Below are 22,289 nucleotides of genomic sequence, written 5' to 3'. Positions count from 1 at the left end.
ATTCCTGGCTGTGGAGAGGGGGCGGGCACTTAGGTCCACCCCCATCCCACCCATTCCCACTGCATATATGCGCCGGGCCCGTGCTGTCTAAACGAGCGCACAAACGTTAGATTTGTGTGCTGTTGATGCCTATTACGCCGCCAGCGGGCGCACATAAAAACGCCTACACTTGTGGCAAAGAGCCCTTAATTTGCACGTAATTTTTCAGTTTTTCGCCTTGTCACATGGCATCATTTTTGGGTACATATAATGACTTGTATAACTTTTATTAAAGGGAGATTGGCAACAAGAAAGGAATTCTGCTATTGTTTTTGGATTTCATTTTTATGGCATTCGGCATGCAGAAAAAAAACGTGATGACATTATTTTTTGGGCACAATTCCAGCAATACCAGGTTTATACAGTCTTTTATGTTTTTCTATTTTTGTACACAAAATTTTTTTTTTTTTTTAAAGACTTGTTTTTGTGTGGCAGCATTCCAAAAGCCATAGCATTTTTATATTTTCATCAATAGAGCTTTATGGGGGCTTTTTTGTGGTATGAGCTCTAGGCTTTATGCATCACGTTTTTGGGAATACATAACATTTTGATCACTTTTTATTCCTTTTTTTGTAGGCAAGATTAACAAAATCTGCAATTCTGAACTTTTTTGTGGCATTCATCGTGCGGTATAATATGTCAGGTCAGTATTATTGTGTTAGTACCACACTTATATTGCCTTTCTTTTGCAACTTTTTCACACTTTTTTTCCTAATGTATTTTTTTCTATCACCACATTAAAAAAAACCCTAGCATGTTTTTCCGGCAACAGTGCTACCGTGTTTCCCACGAAAATAAGACAGTGTCTTATATTAATTTTTGTTCAAAAAGGTTTAACTTTTTTACATGTATAGCTCCCTGGACACTATTTAAATTGACTTTTCAAATTAACTGTTAGCAGGGCGTAATTTTGGAGTAGGGCCTATATTTCAAGCATCCTCAAAAAGCCTGAAAAATCATTTTGCATCCTCAAAAATTCTGGAAAATCATGCTATGTCTTACTTTCAGGGTATGTCTTATCTTCAGGGAAACAGGTTATATGAGGGGTTTTTTTTGGAGGATGAGTTGCACTTTTTAAGGGTACCATTTGATGATGTATATGGCATTGAATGCTTTCCACTCTGTTTTTCTTGAGGAGAGATATGCAAAATTAGCTATTTTTCCATGTTTGTTTGTTTTATTTTTCTTGATTGTTCTCAGTACACTGCTATACTTCAGTATAGCAGTGTATTATATTGCATATGAGGCTCAGTTAGAGACTGAGCCTCAAAGATCACTATACATGGCATATCGGAGGGCCATCTTCAAAGCCTCTTGGTGCCACAGCAACCCACCAGGACTCCGTGATCACATTGCAGGGTTCCGATGGATGACAGAGGAAGCCTACTCCCTCCGTCAGCCTTCTACATGCCATATTGACTGTATCATGTGAAGGGTTAAAGGGGTTGTACAGCTGTAAACTATTGATGGCCTATTCACAGAACTGGTCAGCAATAGTAGATGAGTAGGAGCCCATCGCTAAGAGCCTCCACTGATCAGCTGTTCATCAGGCTTTGTGAGCTAACTTCTGCAGAAAATAGACAGCTTTGTCCTGTAGATAGGGGGTAACTTGAAATTGTGGTACAACCCCTTTAAGAAGAAGGAAGGGAAAAAAGTTGAAAAAATACTTTTCCTTCTCTCCTTTTTCTTTTTTTTTTCTTCATTAACTTTGCCTTAAAAAAGCTCAAGAAGTACTTAGATGCAGTCCTAGTGTAACGTCAAACTGGGACATGAACACACTGCAGTCTTACAGGCATGTAAACTGTGGAACTGCGGACTGGAAACGAAACTCATGGACATTACTGAGAAACAGACATAAATGTTACGTCATTCACACACACAAACTGGCGAACCCAGACCGAACAGACTTCATACTTGCGGACAGACACAAACCAAACGCTCAAAACACACACCAAGCCTACCCGCATGTATAAACAGATGGAATAGATACAATATGAGGTATTAGCTTGTATTTTGGCCAAGATACTTAAGCCCGCAAGCCCACTTCATGGGTCCTCATTGTCTCGGGGTCTCTACACTGGCCAGGCAACTAACCCCAGGAAATGTGGGGCGATCGTCCCGATAGGGAAGACCCTTTGCTGGAATCTAGGGACCTACCTCGTTCTAGATGATAAAGGATCCACAGCAAGACACAGCTCACACTACACGTACCGAAAACCGCACAAATACGCAGGAGCATGACACTGTTCTCACTGAACGTGTTGAAAGCTGCACAGACACTCAGGGACATGACACTGTTCACACTGAACAAACAGAGGAAAGTCCAGCAGCCTCTAGCAGAGGAGCTGGTATATTTGAGCAGCAGACCTGGGGGATTGGCTGGCTGGAGCAATCCACACCCAGCTAGCTCAATCAACCCCCATCTGTGGGGCTATGCTGCCGAAAACCTATGTAGTACAACAGATCCTAGTAGCGAACCCTAATAGTTTCTCCCTCATAAAGAGGGGCTTCCGGAAATACAGGCACTTAACACACAGGGGTCTAAGACCCGCGGGACTGGCTGGCTGGAGAAATGTACCCCCAGTCAGCTCAATCAATCCCCACCTGTGGTGCAGAGCAACTGGAAATCCACGTAGTTCCACAGAACCCAGCAGAAACCCAAACACCTAGATGACTAAAAGTGTTATACAGGGCTTTGATAGCTGTTAGACAGTATTATGGTGAAGTTCAGGTTTGGTTTGAAATAATTTGGATCAAACTGAACTTTTTGCCTAAATCTGGTGAACTGACTGAACCAAACTTCTCAAAAGTCCGTTCATCTCTACACCTGATCACTTGGGATCTCATCAGCAGTACACCCAGAAATCTAGTTATTATCTGGGGACCCTTTTAGCAAAAAGTAATTGCCCAAAGAAGAAAACCCCTTCCAAAAGTTGTCACTTTTAAATGAAGGACCTCCTCGATATAGAAAATGATTTCCTTCTTGATACATAGTCCTCAAATTATCTTCTTATAGATCTAGGTTATTTTAAATAGCTGACACTAAAGGATACAGAATAGGGTCCAAGAAAACAGTTCAAAGTAGAAGAGTCTGATTTCATGGCGACTGACAGGGATGGTCTGAGTAGCTGCAGTTTACAGAGATCTACAAGGTGACTTTTAAATGAATTTTGCTGACAAAGTACCTTCCATCACTCTTCCAAGTCCGTGTTACTGGAAGACACATTCGGCAGCTGTAAGATGATCTAGCAGAGATGGCATCCTGAGCGTTACATGCCCACGGTAGGAGCAGATAGGCCCCTACTGGCAGGTGCTATATTAAATGCTGAAACGTATACTCTGTTATAATTATAAGGGTTGCAGGAACGGTGCAAGAAAGTTTGTTAAAGTGTCAACACTCCCCTGGAGATGTCTAAGACTCGCTCCCTGGAATGTGCATGCTACTTCTTCGTGTAAAAGCAAACATAAGCTCCTAATTAAAAGACAGGACGTAAACACCTACAGAGGCCAGAAGCTCCTGTTGCAAAGTGGCAGAGGGTCAAGAGGTCTGAAGTCCATGTCAGGGACCTACCCGGCTGCAAGCTTAAATTCAAGCTAGAAAGCCATACCTTCTCCAAACAAGGACACCCATGCCATTGCGTATGTGAATTATAACATATACTATGTATATGTATTATAAGATGCAGAGGGGCTCGTTAGGGAGACAATTAGGACGAAGGTCTACTCTAGCTCCCGTGGAAGGAGTCTTGACTTGTCAAATGATTTCTCTTTAAGAGCTATCATAGAGGTTCAGGTCATAACTTAGTCTACTCATCCTCTTAATGTACTACTGGGATGTCCTACTCCACTTCGATCTGATATAATTACTCAAGTTACATCTCCTTCTTCCATGTCTGTCCCAATGGTGACAACAGGAAATAGAATTAGTATGAGAATTTATTTAAATTGGGTTTATTTGCCAAAAATGTACAAACTTTCAGTTGTTTGCAAAAAAAAAACAAAAAACAAAAACAAGAACACTTTAAATAGTTCAAAACAACTAATACTCGTATAACAAGTACTTTCTCCAAATTCTACACAAAATGCCACTTTTACTGACTGCAATCTTAGAATAAGGGTGGTTTCACAACGGTGATCAGAGTTCCCCTTTCCTGCTCTGTTCGGGGAGCAGGAAAGAGGAATCCCCATGGCCTAATGGCTCAATTTCGGGACAGAACTGAACAGTGCCAAATGGACTCCATTGACTGTAATGGGGTACGTTTGTTTTCCGTGCAGGTGCCAGGCTTTTGGATGGAAGAAAAGCGCTGAAACCGGCCTTATGTAATCATTTCATGACTAGCGTCTTTAGTAGTTAGTAGAAATAAAAATGTTTGATACTGTGTTAGCCAGTAGAGCAAAATGTGACTGTTCTCAGTAAAAGAAACTAAGTAATTAAGTAATCTTGTAGATATGATACCTTTTAATGGCTAATAAAAATACATGATGTTATAGCGAGCTTTCCAATCTACTTAGGGTTCTTCCTCAGGCTTAATAGAATAGATTCAAAAACACATTCATATTATATACATATATATACATATATATACACACATACATATGAAAAGGCACAGACATGATGTGATTAATTTGCACTTAAAGCAATACCAGAACAGGATAAGTAGAGGAGTAAATACTTAATTAGTCCACTGATAAGGAATGTGAAAGTTTTATGGTCTCTAAATTGGTGTTAGGGGGTCACCAGGCCAGCGTGTTATCTCTGCCATAGATTTCACATATTCTCCACTGATGCATGAAGCCATTTCCAATGTTGAAAATGCTGAGCGACAGGTAATTCTGTCTTTCTTTAATTGCGTGGCGATGAGATCTCATCTTCGCTTTCAGTTTTTGTTCTATTTCTCCAACATAAAGACCCCCAACAGGACATTTTCTGCACAGGATCAGGTACACAACATCAGATGTGGAACATGTGAATGACCCCGGGATCCTATAGTCCTGCTGTTTGTTGGGGATCCGTATCCTGTCCACGGTCCGTACATGTCAGGAGGTCTTTAGGCTCCTTACATTACAGGGATAAGTTCTTTTTGTGTGTCAGAGGGCAATGCACTTCTGATTATAAGGTTCCTCAAATTTGGAGGTTGCTTGTAACACAGGAGCAGAGGGTCCGGGAATATGGTTCTCAGACGGCCATCCTTGTGTAGGGTATGATGGAGTTTCTTTGCAGTTTTCCTTAGTACCTCTAGCTATGAATTGTTGGTCACTACTAGATTGTTTTCTTCCTTCTCTTTGTATTGGAGTAATTGATTTCTGGGTGTCCTGGTGGCTCTGGTTATTTGGTCATCAATTGAGGTGGGATTATAGCCCTGATTTAAAAATGTCCTTTTAAGATGGTATACTGTAAATGTTCTTCACTGTCTGTTGTGATGGAGCAGATCCGGTTGTGTCTGATGGCCTGGCTGTAGACGATGGGAACTGTCCCATCTGAGGTATGTGGGCCAATCAATCGCTTTTTGGTATAGGGATGTCTGTATTGAGTTGTTTGAAATTTTTATGGTAGTGCCCAAAAAGTTTATTTCGGTATACAAGTAGCTTAATGTCAGGTTTATGGTGGGGTGGAATGCATTGAATCATTCATTGAATTTTATTGGTACTTGTTTGGAGTTGGTCCAGATGATTATGATGTCATCAATGTAGCGAAAATAGGACAATAATTTTTTGGAGTAGGAGGCCAGAAAGTCACTCTCCAGTTTTGCCATGAAAAGGTTGGCAAATTGCGGTGCCATTTTACTGCATGTTGCAGTTCCGGTGAGTTACAGGTATATCTCTTTGCCAAAGGAGAAATAATTTTGTGTGAGGATGAATCTTGTGAGTTGTAAGACCACCTTTTGCTTTTATGACCTGCTGAAAACATGATGCATAACCAGACACCAGCTTCTCACAGCATTCCTGAAGAATCTTAGCCCATTCCACATGGGCAATGGCCTCCAATTCACTAATATTCTTGGGTTTGCATGCTGTAACTGCCTTCTTCACGACAGGTTTGCTATAGGGTTCAAGTCAGGCAACTGTGACAGCTGCTCTAGAATCTTCCAGGGCTTCTTCTGAAACCAAGCCTTGGTGGACTTTCAGGTGTGTTTGGGATAACTGTCCTGTTGGAACATCCAATGACACCCAAGCTTCAGCTTCCTCACAGAAGACATTACATTTTCTCCTTGGATTTCCTGATATTTGATTGAATCCATATTGTCCTCCACATGATACAGGTTTCCAGTACCAGAAGAAGGAAAGCAGCCACAGAGCAGCACTGAGCCACTGCCATGCTTCACTGCAGGCAGGGGGTTCTTTTCAGCGTATGCGTCAGTCTTCTTCCTACACATATCCCGTAATCCATAGGCCTGAAAAGTTCCAGTTATGTTTCATCGCTCCGCAGAACAGACTCCAAAAACCTTTGTGGCTTATTTATATGGTATTGAACATATTGGCGATGACTTTTCTTGTGCTTTTGGGTTAGTAGAGGTATACATCTTAGAGTTTGGGCATGAAAACCTTACTGTGCAAACTGGAACCTCAGTGCCTGCTGCCACCAAATCTTGCTGCAGGTCTTTTGTGGTTACTCATGAGTTTTTGACTACCGGCCTCCTCAGGAATCTGGTGGCAGCTGGTGATAGCTTCCTCTTTCAGCCACATCCAGTTAGTGTAGTTAGTGTTCCATTAACTTTGGATTTGTAAACTCTGCTTCTTACTGTATCTCTAGGAATGGTCAGTGCCTATCTTTTGCCATCATGTTGTATCCTTTTCTTTGTTTGTACATGGCAATGATCTCTTCTCATAACTTTGTGGACCTCTCCTTTGACTTAGCTATATTAATAACGTGCAATCAAATGTCCATCAACAAAGTCCTAGTTTCAGGTATTTGATGTGTTTTAACTCAAGCACACCTGATGCAACTAATGAAGCCCTTGATTAGTTGCATCAGGTGTACTTGAGACAACACCTCATTTTCAAATGTGTGTTCGTATGAGTGATTCTACTCAGAGGGCTGAATAATTGTGAGACTGCAGTAGTTATTAAAAGTGGCATTTAGTGTTAAATTTGGAGAAAGTGCTTGTTATACTAGTTGTGTTGACCTATTTAAATTGTTCTGATTTAATTGCAATGCTAACTAAATAGCAACAATGATGCAGTAGCAAAGTATCTTTACATAACAATAGAGATTTACCATTCAGTGGCCTGGAAAAGCTTAGTGACAATCACTTTAAGGACAAAACGTCTAACATACATATTATGCTCCATAGTGTTTCTTACCATTTCACCTGTGCACCTTCTTCTGATACTTCACATTCAAACTCCACTCTTTCTCCAATCATCACCATTTGATCTTCCAGAGGACGGAGGATCATTACTGGTGGCTCTGTAAGAGAAATACACTACATTATTCAACGTATGAAGAGTTTTTTTGCCAGTGATATTCTTATTATGGCGATCGAAAACAGTGGGATGACAGCAGCAGTAGATGAAGGTGTTGATTTTGTGGGGGGCAGTGACCTATCCACTCATATGATTACACTGAGTGGGCACCACTGTTCAGTATCAAAATGAGAGTGATAAAGCTTCAAATCCTGAGGGGCTGAGAACCCTTGGCCCAAGTTATAACCTGCAGCAGTGGTTTGGACCATGCAATGTAGTTTATTATGTGGAATGCCACCCTTTATTGAGTACCTACACCATTTAAGCCCTTTCCACATGAGCGGACACATATCTGTGGAACAAACAATGCTTTTTGCGCATGTACTGGCATATCTTACTGTACTTTTTGTGGTGGCAGGGCATGCTCATTTGCACATGGAAAACAAAGATGCAACAATTAAAATGGCTAATTAGTCTAATGAGTTCCAGATGTGTTCTTTTTCCAGCGGAAATACGCATCTCCTTGTGCACATTTGCGCACCTCCCATTGACTTCTATAGGGACCTTTGGTGCAAAAGTGTGCAGAAAAGTAGAGCATGCTGCTTTTTTTATTTGCGCAACCCAAACATGAGGAAATGGGAACAAACTCATTAAAATCAATGGGTTTTGTTCTCTGCATACTGTGCACACTAAGGGCGAGCACCCACTGGCGTTTTTTTACCTGCGTTTTGCGTTTTGCGTTTTGCGTTTTTCCTGCACAGGCATAGAGATAACATGTGTTCCTGTCCACTGGCGTTTTTTTTGCATTGCGTTTGCGTTTTTAACATAGGAACTGTCAGTTGCATATGTGTCCTTATTTTTCTCCATGGAAATTAATGGCAAAGCCGCGAAAACGCCGCGAAAACGCCGCGAAAAACGCCGCGGAAAACGCGCGGAAAAACCGCGGGACACGCGGCGAAAACGCTGCGTTTTTTTCCCGCGGGAAACGCAAACGCCAGTGGGTGCTCGCCCTCAATTTGCACCCACAAATACGCCCGTGTGATGCCTGCCTCAATTTCTTACTATGTTATGCTCTATACACACTTGGAGTAGAAATGTCTGAATTCTAAGGGGCTGCATGTAACGGGGTAGCTACATGACTTACAAGCCCAAGAACCCATGAAGTAGCAAGTTATCAAGTGTGAATTGTGACAGACTGATGCTTGAAAATTGTGAGGTTGTCATAGCAGAATGGTGACCCTTCTGACATTCAAGGGTCAACTGCAAACTTGATGTCAAATACTTTTTGCAAAAGATTAAAGGGGTTGTCCCGCGCCAAAACGTTTTTTTTTTTTTTTTCAATAGCCCCCCCCGTTCGGCGCGAGACAAACCCGATGCAGGCATAAAAAAAACAAACCGTCCAGTACTTACCCGAATCCCCGCGCTCCGGCGACTTCTGACTTACCTTGTGAAGATGGCCGCCGGGATCTTCACCTTTGGTGGACCGCAGGTCTTCTGTGCGGTCCATTGCCGATTCCAGCCTCCTGATTGGCTGGAATCGGCACACGTGACGGGGCGGAGCTATGAGGGCAGCTCTCCAGCACGAGCAGCCCCATTCAAAACGGAGAAGACCGGACTGCGCAAGCGCGTCTAATCGGGCGATTAGACGCTGAAGATTAGACGGCACCATGGAGACGGGGACGCCAGCAACGGAACAGGTAAGTGAATAACTTCTGTATGGCTCATAATTAATGCACGATGTACATTACAAAGTGCATTAATATGGCCATACAGCAGTGTATACCCCCACTTTGTTTCGCGGGACAACCCCTTTAATGTTGACATACGGTCAGCAAAAGCAAAATCTGCCATCTTTACAAGTTATCTTTATTATTCTTTTAGCTGTTTATCTATTTTCAGACAGTGTTAGGGTGGTTTTACATCTGCACTCGGTTTTCCCCTTTCCTGATCCATTCGGGGAGCAGGAAAGGGGAATCCCTGCAGCCAAGTGGCTCCGTCTCTGGACGGAATCAGACAGCGCTGGATGGACCCTATTAATCTAAAGGGCTCTGTCCACTTACCACCCAGCTGCCTGGCTTGTGGAGAGAAGAAGAGGCGCTGTACCTAATACCCTTGGCACTGAACAGCTTCCCATTCTTTTCTATGCGACTGTCATAGTGGATGTCTGTAGCTGCCTCTAGGGGCAGTACATATCATACAGATTTATTCGGATCCCATTGGGTTCAGTATTAACCATAAAGTTACCCCTAATTCAGTGAGCACCCCCTAGTGTTAGCTGCACACAGCCAAGATTGCATCATTTATCAGGTCAGAAGAGCAGAGCTCATCCGTATATCTCGTCAAACGTCTTTAAGATTATTATGGGAATGGTCATTAAATTTAAAGACTTTGACAAAACACCAGGATTTATGGGCATTTATGTCTGTAGTATACGGATACAAACCTCTTACGAACAGTTCAGTGAAGCACTTCTCCTCTCCGATGACACAGGTATATGCAGCATCATCGGCCAGCGAGCAGTTGTTAATGGTCAAAATCCTTTTATTCCCAATGCTTTCAAAGATATACCTAAGAGATGCAGAGAAAGTCATAAGCCGCTGACCATTGAACTCTACTGCATTCCAACTGTAACCACGATAATTCTTCAATGTGTTTTTGCAAGGAGCATCCACTGCATTTGCATGTTATCATGTGCCGCAGTATGACTTGGGTCATATCATTTATACCTTCATGAATCTTTGCCATAACATTAAATGGGTTATACAAAGTTAGAAAAAGAGGTCTGCTTTCTTCAATAAATAGCGCCACTCAGGGGTGTAGCTAAAGGCTCATGGGCAAAAGTTTATGTTGGGGCCCCGCAACTTCTCTTAAACCCTTAACATAGAGACATACCTTGAAGCGCCTGGGCCCCAATGCAAAATCCTGGACCCGGGTGCAACAGCATCCCCTGCATCCCGTATAGTTACGCCAGTGCCTCTGTGTATATACTGAGGAGAATATAACTGACCTCTATATACATATACTGAAAGACTGTTAAGTACATAAAGAAACAGCCGTGGACTTGCAGGGATGGAGCCTTTAAGGTGGTGTTACGTATGTATATATGCAGCGGTTATATCTCTGTATTATTAACATGATAAAATTGGGCTGTTTCTAGTATTGCAGTTGAGCTTTGTTAACCTGAATAGGGAAGAGCAGTAATACCAAGCACAGCCCATGGATAAGTGTGCCGCCACTGGCGTAACTATAGGGGATGCGGTTGCACCCAGGCCGAGGAGCCTTAGGGGCCCATAAGGCCTCTCTTTTCCATATAGGGAGTCCAGTACTATGAATAAAACATTATAGTTGGGGGCCCTGTTACAAGTTTTGCATTGGGGCCCAGGAGCTTCAAGTTACGCCTCTGTATTGAGGTGAGGTAGATTCTCCTCAATATACACAGAGGTCAGTTAGATTCTCCTCAGTATATACACATATAGGTAAGGTAGATTCTTCTCAGTACATACACATGGAGGTGAGGTAGATTCTCCTCAGCATATACATATGGAGGTCAGTTATATTCTCCTCAGTATATGCACATAGAGATGAGGTAGATTCTCCTCAGTAGATACACAGAGAGGTGAGGTAGATTCTCTTCAGTCTATACACATAGAGGTCAGTTAGATTCTTTCTCCTCTGTATATACAAATAGAGGTGAGGTTGATTTTCCTCAGTATATACACATAGAGGTGTGGTAGATTCTCCTCACTATATATACATAGAGGTGAGGTAGATTCTCCTCAGTATACACACAGAGGTGAGCTAGAGTCTCCTCACTATATACACATAGAGGTGAGGTAAATTCTCCTCAGTATATACACATAGAGGTGAGGTAAATTCTCCTCACTATATACACATAGAGGTGAGGTAGATTCTCCTCAGTATATACACATAGAGGTGTGGTAGATTCTCCTCACTATATATACATAGAGGTGAGGTAGATTCTCCTCACTATATACACATGGAGGTGAAGTAGATTCTCCTCACTATATACACACAGAGGCGAGGTAAATTCTCCTCACTATATACACACAGAGGCGAGGTAAATTCTCACTATATACACATGGAGGTGAGGTAGATTCTCCTCACTATATACACATAGAGTTTAGGTAAATTCTCCTCAGTATACAAGTAATTTCCCTAGGTTTTATGGTTTTTGAGAAAAGAACATGTCATGTATCACGGATTTTCACAGTTTTTCACGCTTAGGGCTTATTCTGGCGTATATTGGTCGGGTTTTCATGCCCAGCCAGGATACACTGTCCCTCTCTGCAAGGGGAAGAGGCGGGCCTGTCCAGGAGCTAGTGCACTGAGCTCCCGCCCCCTCTCTGCCCCTCGCCACTGTTTGCTACAGGAGGGGGCAGGACGGTCAGAACCTAGCTCCGCCCCTGCCCCTCCCATTGCAAGCAGTGGTGAGGGGCGGAGAGGGACAGCGTATATCGGCCGGGTGTGAAAACCCGACCGATATACGCCTGTCTGAATAAGCCCTTAGAATTGAATATTGAAGCTGCGACCCCTTTACTTTTCCTATTAGGATGTAAAGAATGGTCGTAGCAAATTTCATGTTTGTGCGGTGCAGATGTGTGTTAGTTACATTATATAGGGGATCACTTACTTTCGTACTTAGAATTGAATAACCGAGTTGTCACCTCTTTACTTTTCCTATTTAAGACCTAAAGGATGGTTGTGCCAAATTTCATGTTTGTAGGACATCAGGACGTTAGAGAATTAGATTTGGTACATTACAAAAGGGCGCCAATACTTTTGCACTTAGCATTGAATTTTTGAGTTGTGATCCCCTTTACTTATTTAGAAGAGCATATAGCCCAGCGTGGCTTCTGGTAGCGGCACTGCCACTGTTAATTGTATCTGCAGGGTAAAGACGCGGATACAATTAATTTCAAATTCAGCCATAGATGATCAGCGGGCGGCGCCGGCGGTTCACTGATCCTGTGCTGCAGTGCAGCCCACTGGGAATCTGCCTGGTCATGGGCTAAATTCAGGCAGTGGCTCTTCTATAAATTTCAGTTGGGAAGGGGCGCCCCTGGTGCTTAAATAACAGTATCAAACAGTGCTCAAATAATTCCTCCATATAGTGCGCAACTATATGGAGTTTCCTGTACTGCTCAAATAATACTATCATGTAGTGTTTAGTTTCATATAGCGACAAATTTCATGTTTGTACGACATCGGGAAGTTAGAGAATTAGTGGGGAGTCAGTCAGTGAGGGCTTACACACACACACACACACACACATATACTAAAAAAGCCAGTAATCTAGGGATTTGGAGTCATAATAAAATTGCCCATATACTCCGTTAATATTTAGGACACCTGACATATCTGACATATATAGAACACTTGTAGAATATATTGTATCTCAGAACTTACTTGCTGAACGATCATCAATAATTTCGGATGAATCCAAATTGGCGCAGAGGAAGACAGCGAATGATAGGATAAAAAAAAAAGAAGAGATGTCAATCTGGGATGAAATATTCTATGGTGTGCAGCCTTTATGTATTCAATCATTACGTAAATAAGCATATTGTACATACATCATATTTAAAGTGACGCTGTGGTTTCAGAACAAGATTCTGTCTCAGGACCAAAAAGTAGGAGAGTTTATTACCTGCTGTTCTTCTCTCTCTATTTCTCTCCGATCCAAGGTTTTCAGCCATCCAAGATGGCCACTTCAATCATTTAACTACTTAATGCACACTATGCGCTGCTTCCTGATTGGTCAGTGGCAATCATATAAACCCCTCTGGCCAATCATAGAGCAGGTGTAGAGCATTAGTCGTCTAACGCTACCAATGCACTGTGGGGATTAGGTAGTCTGAAGATTGCATTAGCCATCTTGCACACCTGAAAACAAAACCTGGAGCAGATAGATCGGAGGGGCATCAACACAGAAAACCAACAGAAGCTTTGGAATGGCCCAGCCAGATCCAGACTTGAATCCCATTGAAGATCTCTCGGTTGACCTGGAGAGGGCGCTACACACAAGATGCCCTCGCAATCTGACAGATTTGGAGCGCTTTTGCAAGGAAGAGTGGGCAAAAATTGCCTGCCAGGCAAAGATGTGTAATGCTGATAGACACCGACCCAAAAAGACTGAATACTGATATTAAGTCAAAGGGTACATCAACAAAGTGTTATGTTTTAGCCCCCATGTCCACAGACATGATTTCACCGGCGGTAAATCACCGGCGAATCACGCTGTCTGAAGCTTTCCTACTCGCGGCCGGCAATTCACAGCATGCTGCGAATTGCTGTGATTCTCCGCTGTCAGCTGACAGCGGAGATCTGTCTGCCGGCTCCTGATCCCGGGCGGCGGCTCTCGACCGCAACGCCCATGGACAGGGGGCCTTAGGGTGTGCATATTTATGCAACTACATTATTTCAGTCTTTTTAAAAAATGTTGTCCACCCCAAATGATTTCAGTTTCTTTTTCAATGGAATTGTACAGATAATGAGTCACATTGAAAGTGTAAATAAATCCGAAACGATTCACACTAATCAGAATTTTTAACATCAGTAGTAATAAATAGCCATAATGTCCCTATATAGTAATTAATGGCAATAATATCCCCTGTAATAAGTATTCATACTGTCCCCATGCAGTAATAAACAGCAATAATGTTCCCCTGTATTAAATAGCCAAAATGACCCCTGTAATAGTAGCCATAATGTCCCCTGTAGCTTTAGCATAATGTCCTCCATACTAATAAATAAACTGGCTCACCTCCCCCACAGTCCCATAGTGTCACCGCCTGGCCTCTTTTGTCTGACATCCTGCGGAATGACGCAGGCAACAGGATATCATTGTGCCGCCTGCGTCACATAGAAGATGCCGGGTGGCAGAGCATGTAGCCCAGCGTGGCTTCTGGTAGTGGCGCTGCCACTATTAATTGTATCTGCATGCTAAAAACGCGGAAACAATTAACTTCGAATTCAGCCATAGATGATCGGCAGCCCACTGGGAATTTGCCTGGTCATGGGCTCAATTCAGGCCGTGGCTCTTCTATAAATTTCACTTGGGAAGGGGCGCCTTTTAAGGCAGAGAACTCAACTCACCTCAGAGACAGGGCGCCCCTGGTGCTCAGATAATAGTATCACACAGTGCTCAAATAATTCCTCCATATAGTGCGCAACTAAGTTTCATGCACTGCTTAAATAATACCATCATATAGTGCTCAATACCGTATAGTGTTCAAGTAGACTCATGTTGAGATGTGGATTGGCCTGAGGTAAGTGGACAATTACCAATTTGTCCCTACCCCATCCTGATATAATCACGTTCTGTTCATAGGATCCTCTCACCTTCCAGCAACACGGATCTCTTGGCCATTCTTCAGCCATTTCACCTCTGCATCAGGATTTGCTACTTCCACGACCATCTTCATCTTCTGACCCTTATCTATTTGGTACGCAGGATCCAACTTCTTCTGGAAAGCTAATTGGAAGAAAGAATAGAATAGCAACTGTAGCTTCTGATAAATGCAGGTAAACAATTTTAATTACTAAAATTTGTGTGAATTAACAAAATATTCAATATTTCTGCACCATTCATGGAACATGTTGACTTGGAACTTATTGCCTCCATCTTATCCCCATGATCCTTGGGTTAATTCCAACGCTCTTGATTATAGATGCTATAGAGATGGGATTGCTGTACTGGTTTTACCCAAGACTTGAGTGGGCAAAAGAGCAGAAAAATTGTATGTCAGCTGGTCAGAACATACCACCTCTACGGCGCCATCTATTAGAAATTTGTCTCCAGAAGGAAAAGATATCCACGTACAGAAAGACTGTTTGGGGGTTTTTACCCCTCATCAATGTGCAGTAAATTTCCCAGACTCTGGCTTTGGTTTATATTTCCAGTCATTGTTACAAGGCCTATTAATAAGATCTTACTTTGACTTGCAGGAATGTTGCCTTCTAATAGGTGGCGCTGTACAGATACTGTTCTATATTCACATTTGCATAAATTTCCCAGATAAGCATGCATGGCCTAATAAGTCTCCTCACTAGGTGCTCTCCCCAAGGAGAAACTTTACCCTTCCTGACCTGGCTTTTCACCCAGACAGCAACCTACTGCACACTGATGAGTGGCCAAGAGCCCGAAACAGTCTGTCTGTACATGGTTATCTTTTCCTTCTGGAGAAGATTCCCAGTCATTGTTACAAGGCTTGTTAAAAAGGCCTAACTTTGACTTGTAGGAATGCTGTTTTCTAATAGGTGTTCTAGAGGCATTGTTCCATCTTGTCAGAATAAAGAGAGACTGATCATACTGAATTTCAATATGACTAGAGATGAGCGAGCATACTCACTAAGGCAAATAACTCAAGCGAGTATTGCCATTTTCGAGTACATGCCTGCTCATACCAAAAGATTCGGGGGCTGGCGGGGGTGAGGGGTGAGTTGCAGGGGGGGGAGAGACAGAGAGAGAGATCTCTCCCCCCGTTCCTCCCCGCTCTCCCCCACCGCCCCCCGAATCTTTTGGCACGAGCGAGCATGTACTCGAAAATGGCAATACTCGCTTGAGTAATTTGCCTTAGCGTGTACGCTCGCTCATCTCTAAATATGACCCATCCTTTGTTTCTCCAAGGTATAAACAACCGCCAAAGGAGTCTGCCAGTAACTTATTCCCCTCTTCCTATTGAAATAAACACACACACCAAAGATAAGTGTGCATCTCTATGGTAGAGTCAGGGGAAATAGATGTTGGCTGAATGAGTGTTCGGCCCACAACTATCTCGTGTATGGTTGTTGTAAGAGAAGGCATAGACATTCGATTTTTGGTGTTTCCTTCCAAATCTCAATGAGATTTGCTGGCAATCTAGTCTTTGGAAATGGCCCATCTGGCAATTTTTCCTAAAATGGATTGTGTAGTGAAAGATATTTTTGACTGAGTGATGTTCCAGTGACAATGCTATTTTAGAGGAAGAGTGGTGTCATGCAGGCCTGTATTTGCCCCTAGGCACTGGTGCTCCAGTGCCTAGGGCGTCCAGATGTGGAAGAGGCATCCAGGAGCAGCCAGTACATTTTTTCTTTTATTTTTTTCTTTGGGGAAGCCTCCTGACCTCTGTCCTACCTTGGAACATCTGTCTCCGCCGTGGGAAGGGGGGAGTACGGAGTGCGATTTGCTGCTAGGTGCTGTGCTGACTTTTCTAACACCAGTTACCGGTAGCCTAGCACATTTGGAAGAGGGCAGCAATTGTTCTGTCTCCTGCTCCTCCCACTGCCTCCATGCTTTTCAGGAGCAACATCAACACCTTCCTTCCATTGATTAGTGTGGAGTAGCAGCCAATCCACTACATCAGACCAATCAGAACTTTTGCGGGCACTTTAACCCCTTAAGGACCAGGCTATTTGTACCTTTAAGGATCAGACACTTTTTAGAGATTTTACCCATGTGGTGGTTTAACTGCCCTATATTTTTTCCTTTAGCTACAAAAAATATTTTTGCTACATTTGTTTTCCCCCATGACATATAGGGCTATTTTTAATATCTTTTTCACTGACTTTTTTTTCTGTTTTTTAGTCTTATTGGGGATAAATAACTAAAAAAATTATTTCTTTTAACATTTATAGTCATTTAAAAAAAAAAAAATTAGTATATTTACGCTAAAATAAAGTATGGGAACGGGTTCCTCATTTTGTTTCGGATGTTTTGATCATCGTCCTTCTCTATAACAATCCACTTAAAAGTGGGATCAGGCTCAGGGGCCACACGTTTTACAACATAAGGCCAATTATAGAGTATGTTTTAATGCACTCTTCATAAAAAATATTGTGCTACTGTACAGTGAGAAAACTTTGTATATTGGTGAAAGGCCAGGCGGGTGCTTTTACTTGAGCAATCCCTAGCTACAGTAGCTAAGACAACATAACAGAAGATACTGTTTGACAAACAAGCAGTTGTGAAATATTGGGTTATTTTAGCCATGTTGACATTAGTAAAGCAAAATAAAATGACTGTACACATTTTTTTAATGGAAAAGTGACCAAAATCTACGCTTTTCCTATAAACTTCAGCTCAGTAATAATCTGCATTTTAACTAGACAAAATAATTTGCCAAATAAATTTCGATAGTCTGCAGTCACTGCTAGGGGGAAACTTGCTGCATACATTTTATACATTGAACTCAATAATAAGACAGTATATATACTGCTCCCCCTAGTGGTGGCTGCAGGCAGTGAGAATTTTATCAAAGCGTTTGGCTATGCAGTAGATTTGGAGAATATCACATGTGCTTTACATATCCAGCTTCTTATTATATATGATGTGCCACTAACATATGTCTCCAACGCTACCTTTCTTATCTTAGTGCAGCAATTTCCCCAAAATCCATTCCCGTGAGGTATGTAACTAACTTCTGGACAGTCTGATGGGAGTTTCCACCTACTAGCTCATCTTGGACTTATTTTTCCCCTCCAAACACTAATCATGACCCCCAGACTATTGACTAATATCTTCAGCCCAGGAAAGCTGGACATGCCATGTATCACTAAAGAGCAAATAAGGGAGATGGAACAATACCTCTGCAGTACCACCTATTGGAAGGCAGCTTCCTGCAAGTCAATGTTAGACTCTTTATACAAGCCTTGTAATAATGATGCAGCATAAACCATGAGTGATGAGCATCATCGCTCATTGTTCAGTGTAAATAGTGGCCGTTCAGTACTGCAAGGCTGCTGTGTTATGTCAATAGAGAGGGGAGGGGGAGCGAGAGTAGAGAAATCTCCTCCAGCCTCCCCGCCCCCCTGCTGGCCGCTCCGTGAGCGAGCCAGCTCTGCTAGCTCGCGTGTGACAGCACGGGAGTGCGGAGACACAGGGACGAGTGTAGGGCTGACAGTCTGACAGTCGTCCTGTGCAAATGGGCCCTTAATGAGAAGCTGGATATACCAAATGTGACAGACTTCCTAAAGTCATTTATCTTCACTTGTGAATATCTTTCCATCAACTCATTGTCAGTGATATCTCATTTATAGGAACCAAACGTATCTTTTTAGGATTAATGGGTCATTCTAAAGTTTTCAGTTAAGCCTCCTCCTCACCTTCACTCTTCTTCTCCTCTTTTTTCATCTTCTTCAGACGTTTTAGGAGACCACGAAGGTCAGTGATACCATACTGGAAAGCAATCTTCTCATATTCTGAGGGAGGGGCTTTACGCAGAATATCCCAAACATCTACATCTGGTCCAGTCTCCGGCTTTGTTTCACTGTCAGAAGAAATTATATCAGTATATCGCCATGGATGCCTCCAACCTAGATCTCAAGTTGGAGTATGAAAACCTCACAGTGACTAATGATTGGGTACAAATCTTAGAAGGGTTTTGGTATTTATTACAGTAGCCCAAATAAAAGCTTCAGATATAGTAAGTGGCTGCTCTTCGACTGCCACCTGCTGCCAGTGTTGGCAATGTGCTTCCATTGAATTATTATGGGTTTACCCAACACTATAATAATGAGGCCCACTGAGACATACATTACCCATTGCATTATCAAGTGACTGTACACTGAATGATCACTACATTAGGAATAGCTGGCACATGACATCTTGTAATGTGGTACCTGGCTACATCAACATCTGCTCTCAGGTTATGTGCTGACCTCTCCTCTGCACAGCAGAAAGCAACATTTGGCAGTCATGGGTATCTTGAGTGACTTTGACTGTGGATAGATTGTTGGTGCCCTGAGATGTGATGCTATTTCTGTTGCACTTGTTGGCTGTTCCCTAACCACAGTATCAAGAGTGTACCGAGATTCGTTGAACCATGGACAGACATCCAACAGAAGATCACACAGCGGCAGGCTACATGTGGTTGATCCTAAAGGTGAGCGTCGGGTGGCACCCCAATCATATGCAGAAGGTCATAAGGAGTGATGAGTCTTGTTTCCTGTTGAACCATATGGATGGCTGAGTCTGTATGTGGGATAAGCAGGATGAAGCTGTATTCCACTAATGCACCACTGAGACTCAACAGGCCAGCGGTGGTGTCATGGTTTGGAGAGCATTTTCCTGGCATGGCTTAGGACTGTTGATCATCATACCACAATCCCTGAATGGTGAACACTGCATGGACTTATTAGCTGACCTTCTACAATCATATCTTCAGGAAGTCTTCATCGACCACGGGGCCATCTTTCAACAGGAGAACGCTCCATGTTATCTAGCTCAGATCACTAGGGAGCGATAGGAGAAACGCAATAATGAATTCTTTACACTATCTTGGCCTCCAAACTCATCAGACTGTAACCCCATTGGACATGCTTGGGGTATGCTGGAAAGGGATCTGCTCCAACCTATCCACACAATGTGCACAACTGATGGATCTATGACAGTGGGCATGGGTCAAGTTGAGTAGGGAGGATGTTCGGCACTTTGTGGAATCTGTTCCCTGATGTCTGAAAGCCGTGATAGCCCAAAAAGGTGGACCAACCTGTTATTGAATAGATGTTCCTAATGCAGTGATTATTCAGTGTATATATTGATGGTGCAACAGCCCCCAAAGGTTGCAATTTACAGCAAAATGTGTGTGATTCAAGTTTGTTACCCAATAGTCATGATATATCAGACAGACATTTCCATTCTATCCATGGATAAGAAGCAAAGTTTTATGACTTGAAGTCCTTGCTAATTTAATTTGCAGACTCAAGTCACTTTAGATTCTTGCGCCATCTTCTATCTACTCTTTATGATTGGTTATTGTGACTCCCTTACATATCTATCCCATAGTGAAATTGTTGGTTTTACCCTTTCCAATCCACTGTCTGACGTCTAAAGACACTCTGATTGAAGGCTGTACAGCTCCGATGTCAGAAGATGTCCAGCAGGGTATTCTTACTGTAGATTACTGGCCGCTCTGTTGTCAGGGGCCTCTCCAGCATGTCCGATAACACAGTACTGGCTCTAGCCAGCAGATGGCGCCATTGTATAATGGCGGAAATAGAAAGCCCCCTAGGAAACTCTGAATCCAAAATTGGATTGCAAAGGGTTAAGAGTCTTAAGACTGATCACTAGCATTGAAGAGAATTCATTTTAATCTCAAAGTTTAGCAATTATATGACATATTCAGGTGATTTAAGGTGATTCTGGGCTGGAAATAGAGAATTAAATATGCTGTTATTATTTTCCTCTGGGCATGTAATCTCAAGAGATTAACTGCACAAACAGCATAAATCAGCAAAGGGTTTATGTGAGATTAATCTTGTCATGAGATTTCATCTGGCACAACCTGTCCTTGTAGCTGTAGCCTTCTTCTCTCATATTGTGGCATGGAAGAGATCTATCATGGGGGCTGTAGCTAAAAGGGAAGTACTATAGGCCATTTATCGCTGGTGCTATGGGTCAGGTGGATGCCAACGAGCAACTCTGCCTTGGCCAGAGCATTTACTGTGGCTATAAAGCAAGCTGAATACTTTGCCTCGGGTGCAGGAAATCTAGCTACGACCCTCCGGGTACTCCAGAGATTATTTTTTGCAATGAAATAGAGCCAGCAATAAAGAGGCCACAAATAGTAGCAATTGGTGTAAACCATCGTGCCTTGGCTGATGTTCAGAAAAGTTGGGATCCTGTACTCCTGTGTATATGAGGTTGTAAATCGAAATTGGAACATGTGTTTATTAGGGATATTAATCTATCAGCACGTCACGCTGTTAAGGACAGTAAATCCGTTTATAAAGAGAAGACTGAATACCGGTCAAGAGAAACCTTCAGGGTACAAAAATTGACACTCCTTGTAGTCATGTTGCTTCTATTTGTGTCATGTGCATATATAGGAGTGTATATAGAAGAGAGGGGACTCTGTAGCGAATATTGAGGTCCCTTTTGGTATTTGTTCTAATGATCACAACTCCTGGGACAGAAGGGACCAGCTCCTATTATCATGGCTATATGGGAGGTAAGACCCTCAAACTATTTTTACCCTCCCTTGTTACAGCTCACAAGATCACAACTACTATGGAGTGGGGGGAAGAGAGGCATCAATTTAAAGGGGTATTCTGAGCTTTTACTATTGATGGCCTATCCTCAATACTTGATTTTGTGGGCCTGATGCTCAAGATCCTTCCAATCAGCTGATCCTCCGGCCTGCTATCAGTGCATGATGCCAGATGTCATCATCAATGGTCGGGCCAGAAGCATAATAGATGGCTTCATGCCATTGATGTCAAAGGGAGCGGAGCAGTATATTACATTTACGTTCCTCACTACTGAAGACAACATCCAGCCCTGCTGCGGTGAAAGCAACTGGAGGATCAACTTATCGTCAGAAATCCTGGGCAGCAATCCACCACCGATCAACTGTTGATGATGACCTATTCTCAGAATAGGTCATCAATTGTAAAAGCCCAGAATACCCTTTTAAGATATCTGCTGGCCCCACTGCAATCATTTTGGATGCTTCTATGGTTAGCACAGCCTTGTGTGTGCAGAAGCAAAACTTTGTTCATGAGTAGGACCTTTCTGATTAACTGAGCCTAACAGGATTCCTTAAGGAGGTCGTGTAGATGAGAAAATCTATATTCAAGTACCCTATTAAGGAATTCTGGAGCCTCATACATTGGCCAGAGTGGAGAGTGACTACAAAGAGCATCTCCAGCCTGTCCATACATTATGTGGACTGCCTAATAATTTCAATGAACAACATGTAATACTTAATTTTCCCTGTGGAGGCACTGCAGGGAAATTGAACACTTGCTGGCAGGTTACAGCAGACTGATGGGATTTCAGAAGTTGGATACCCAGATTATTTTTGGAGAACTCTTCTAACATAATGTGGTGGTCTACACTGAACAAC

The 22,289-nt window shown here is 42.6% G+C and overlaps 1 protein-coding gene across 1 annotated transcript in view; it reads right to left on the bottom strand.

Moving 5' to 3' along the window:
• The window catches only part of MYBPC3 (myosin binding protein C3), a 215,067-nt gene that overhangs the window by 142,851 nt on the left and 49,927 nt on the right, over positions 1–22,289 (bottom strand). Inside the window, exons 10-14 of the mRNA XM_066583331.1 lie at positions 18,547–18,710; positions 14,806–14,938; positions 12,871–12,873; positions 9,887–10,011; positions 7,342–7,447 (exon numbers count right to left, since the gene is read on the bottom strand). Coding sequence (XP_066439428.1) covers positions 7,342–7,447; positions 9,887–10,011; positions 12,871–12,873; positions 14,806–14,938; positions 18,547–18,710 — 531 coding nt within the window. The remainder of the gene's footprint in view (positions 1–7,341; positions 7,448–9,886; positions 10,012–12,870; positions 12,874–14,805; positions 14,939–18,546; positions 18,711–22,289) is intronic.

Source organism: Eleutherodactylus coqui, chromosome 11 (genome assembly GCF_035609145.1).
Source record: "Eleutherodactylus coqui strain aEleCoq1 chromosome 11, aEleCoq1.hap1, whole genome shotgun sequence".
In the NCBI taxonomy this organism is placed as follows: domain Eukaryota; kingdom Metazoa; phylum Chordata; class Amphibia; order Anura; family Eleutherodactylidae; genus Eleutherodactylus; species Eleutherodactylus coqui.
This window is presented reverse-complemented; position numbering and strand designations above follow the sequence as displayed.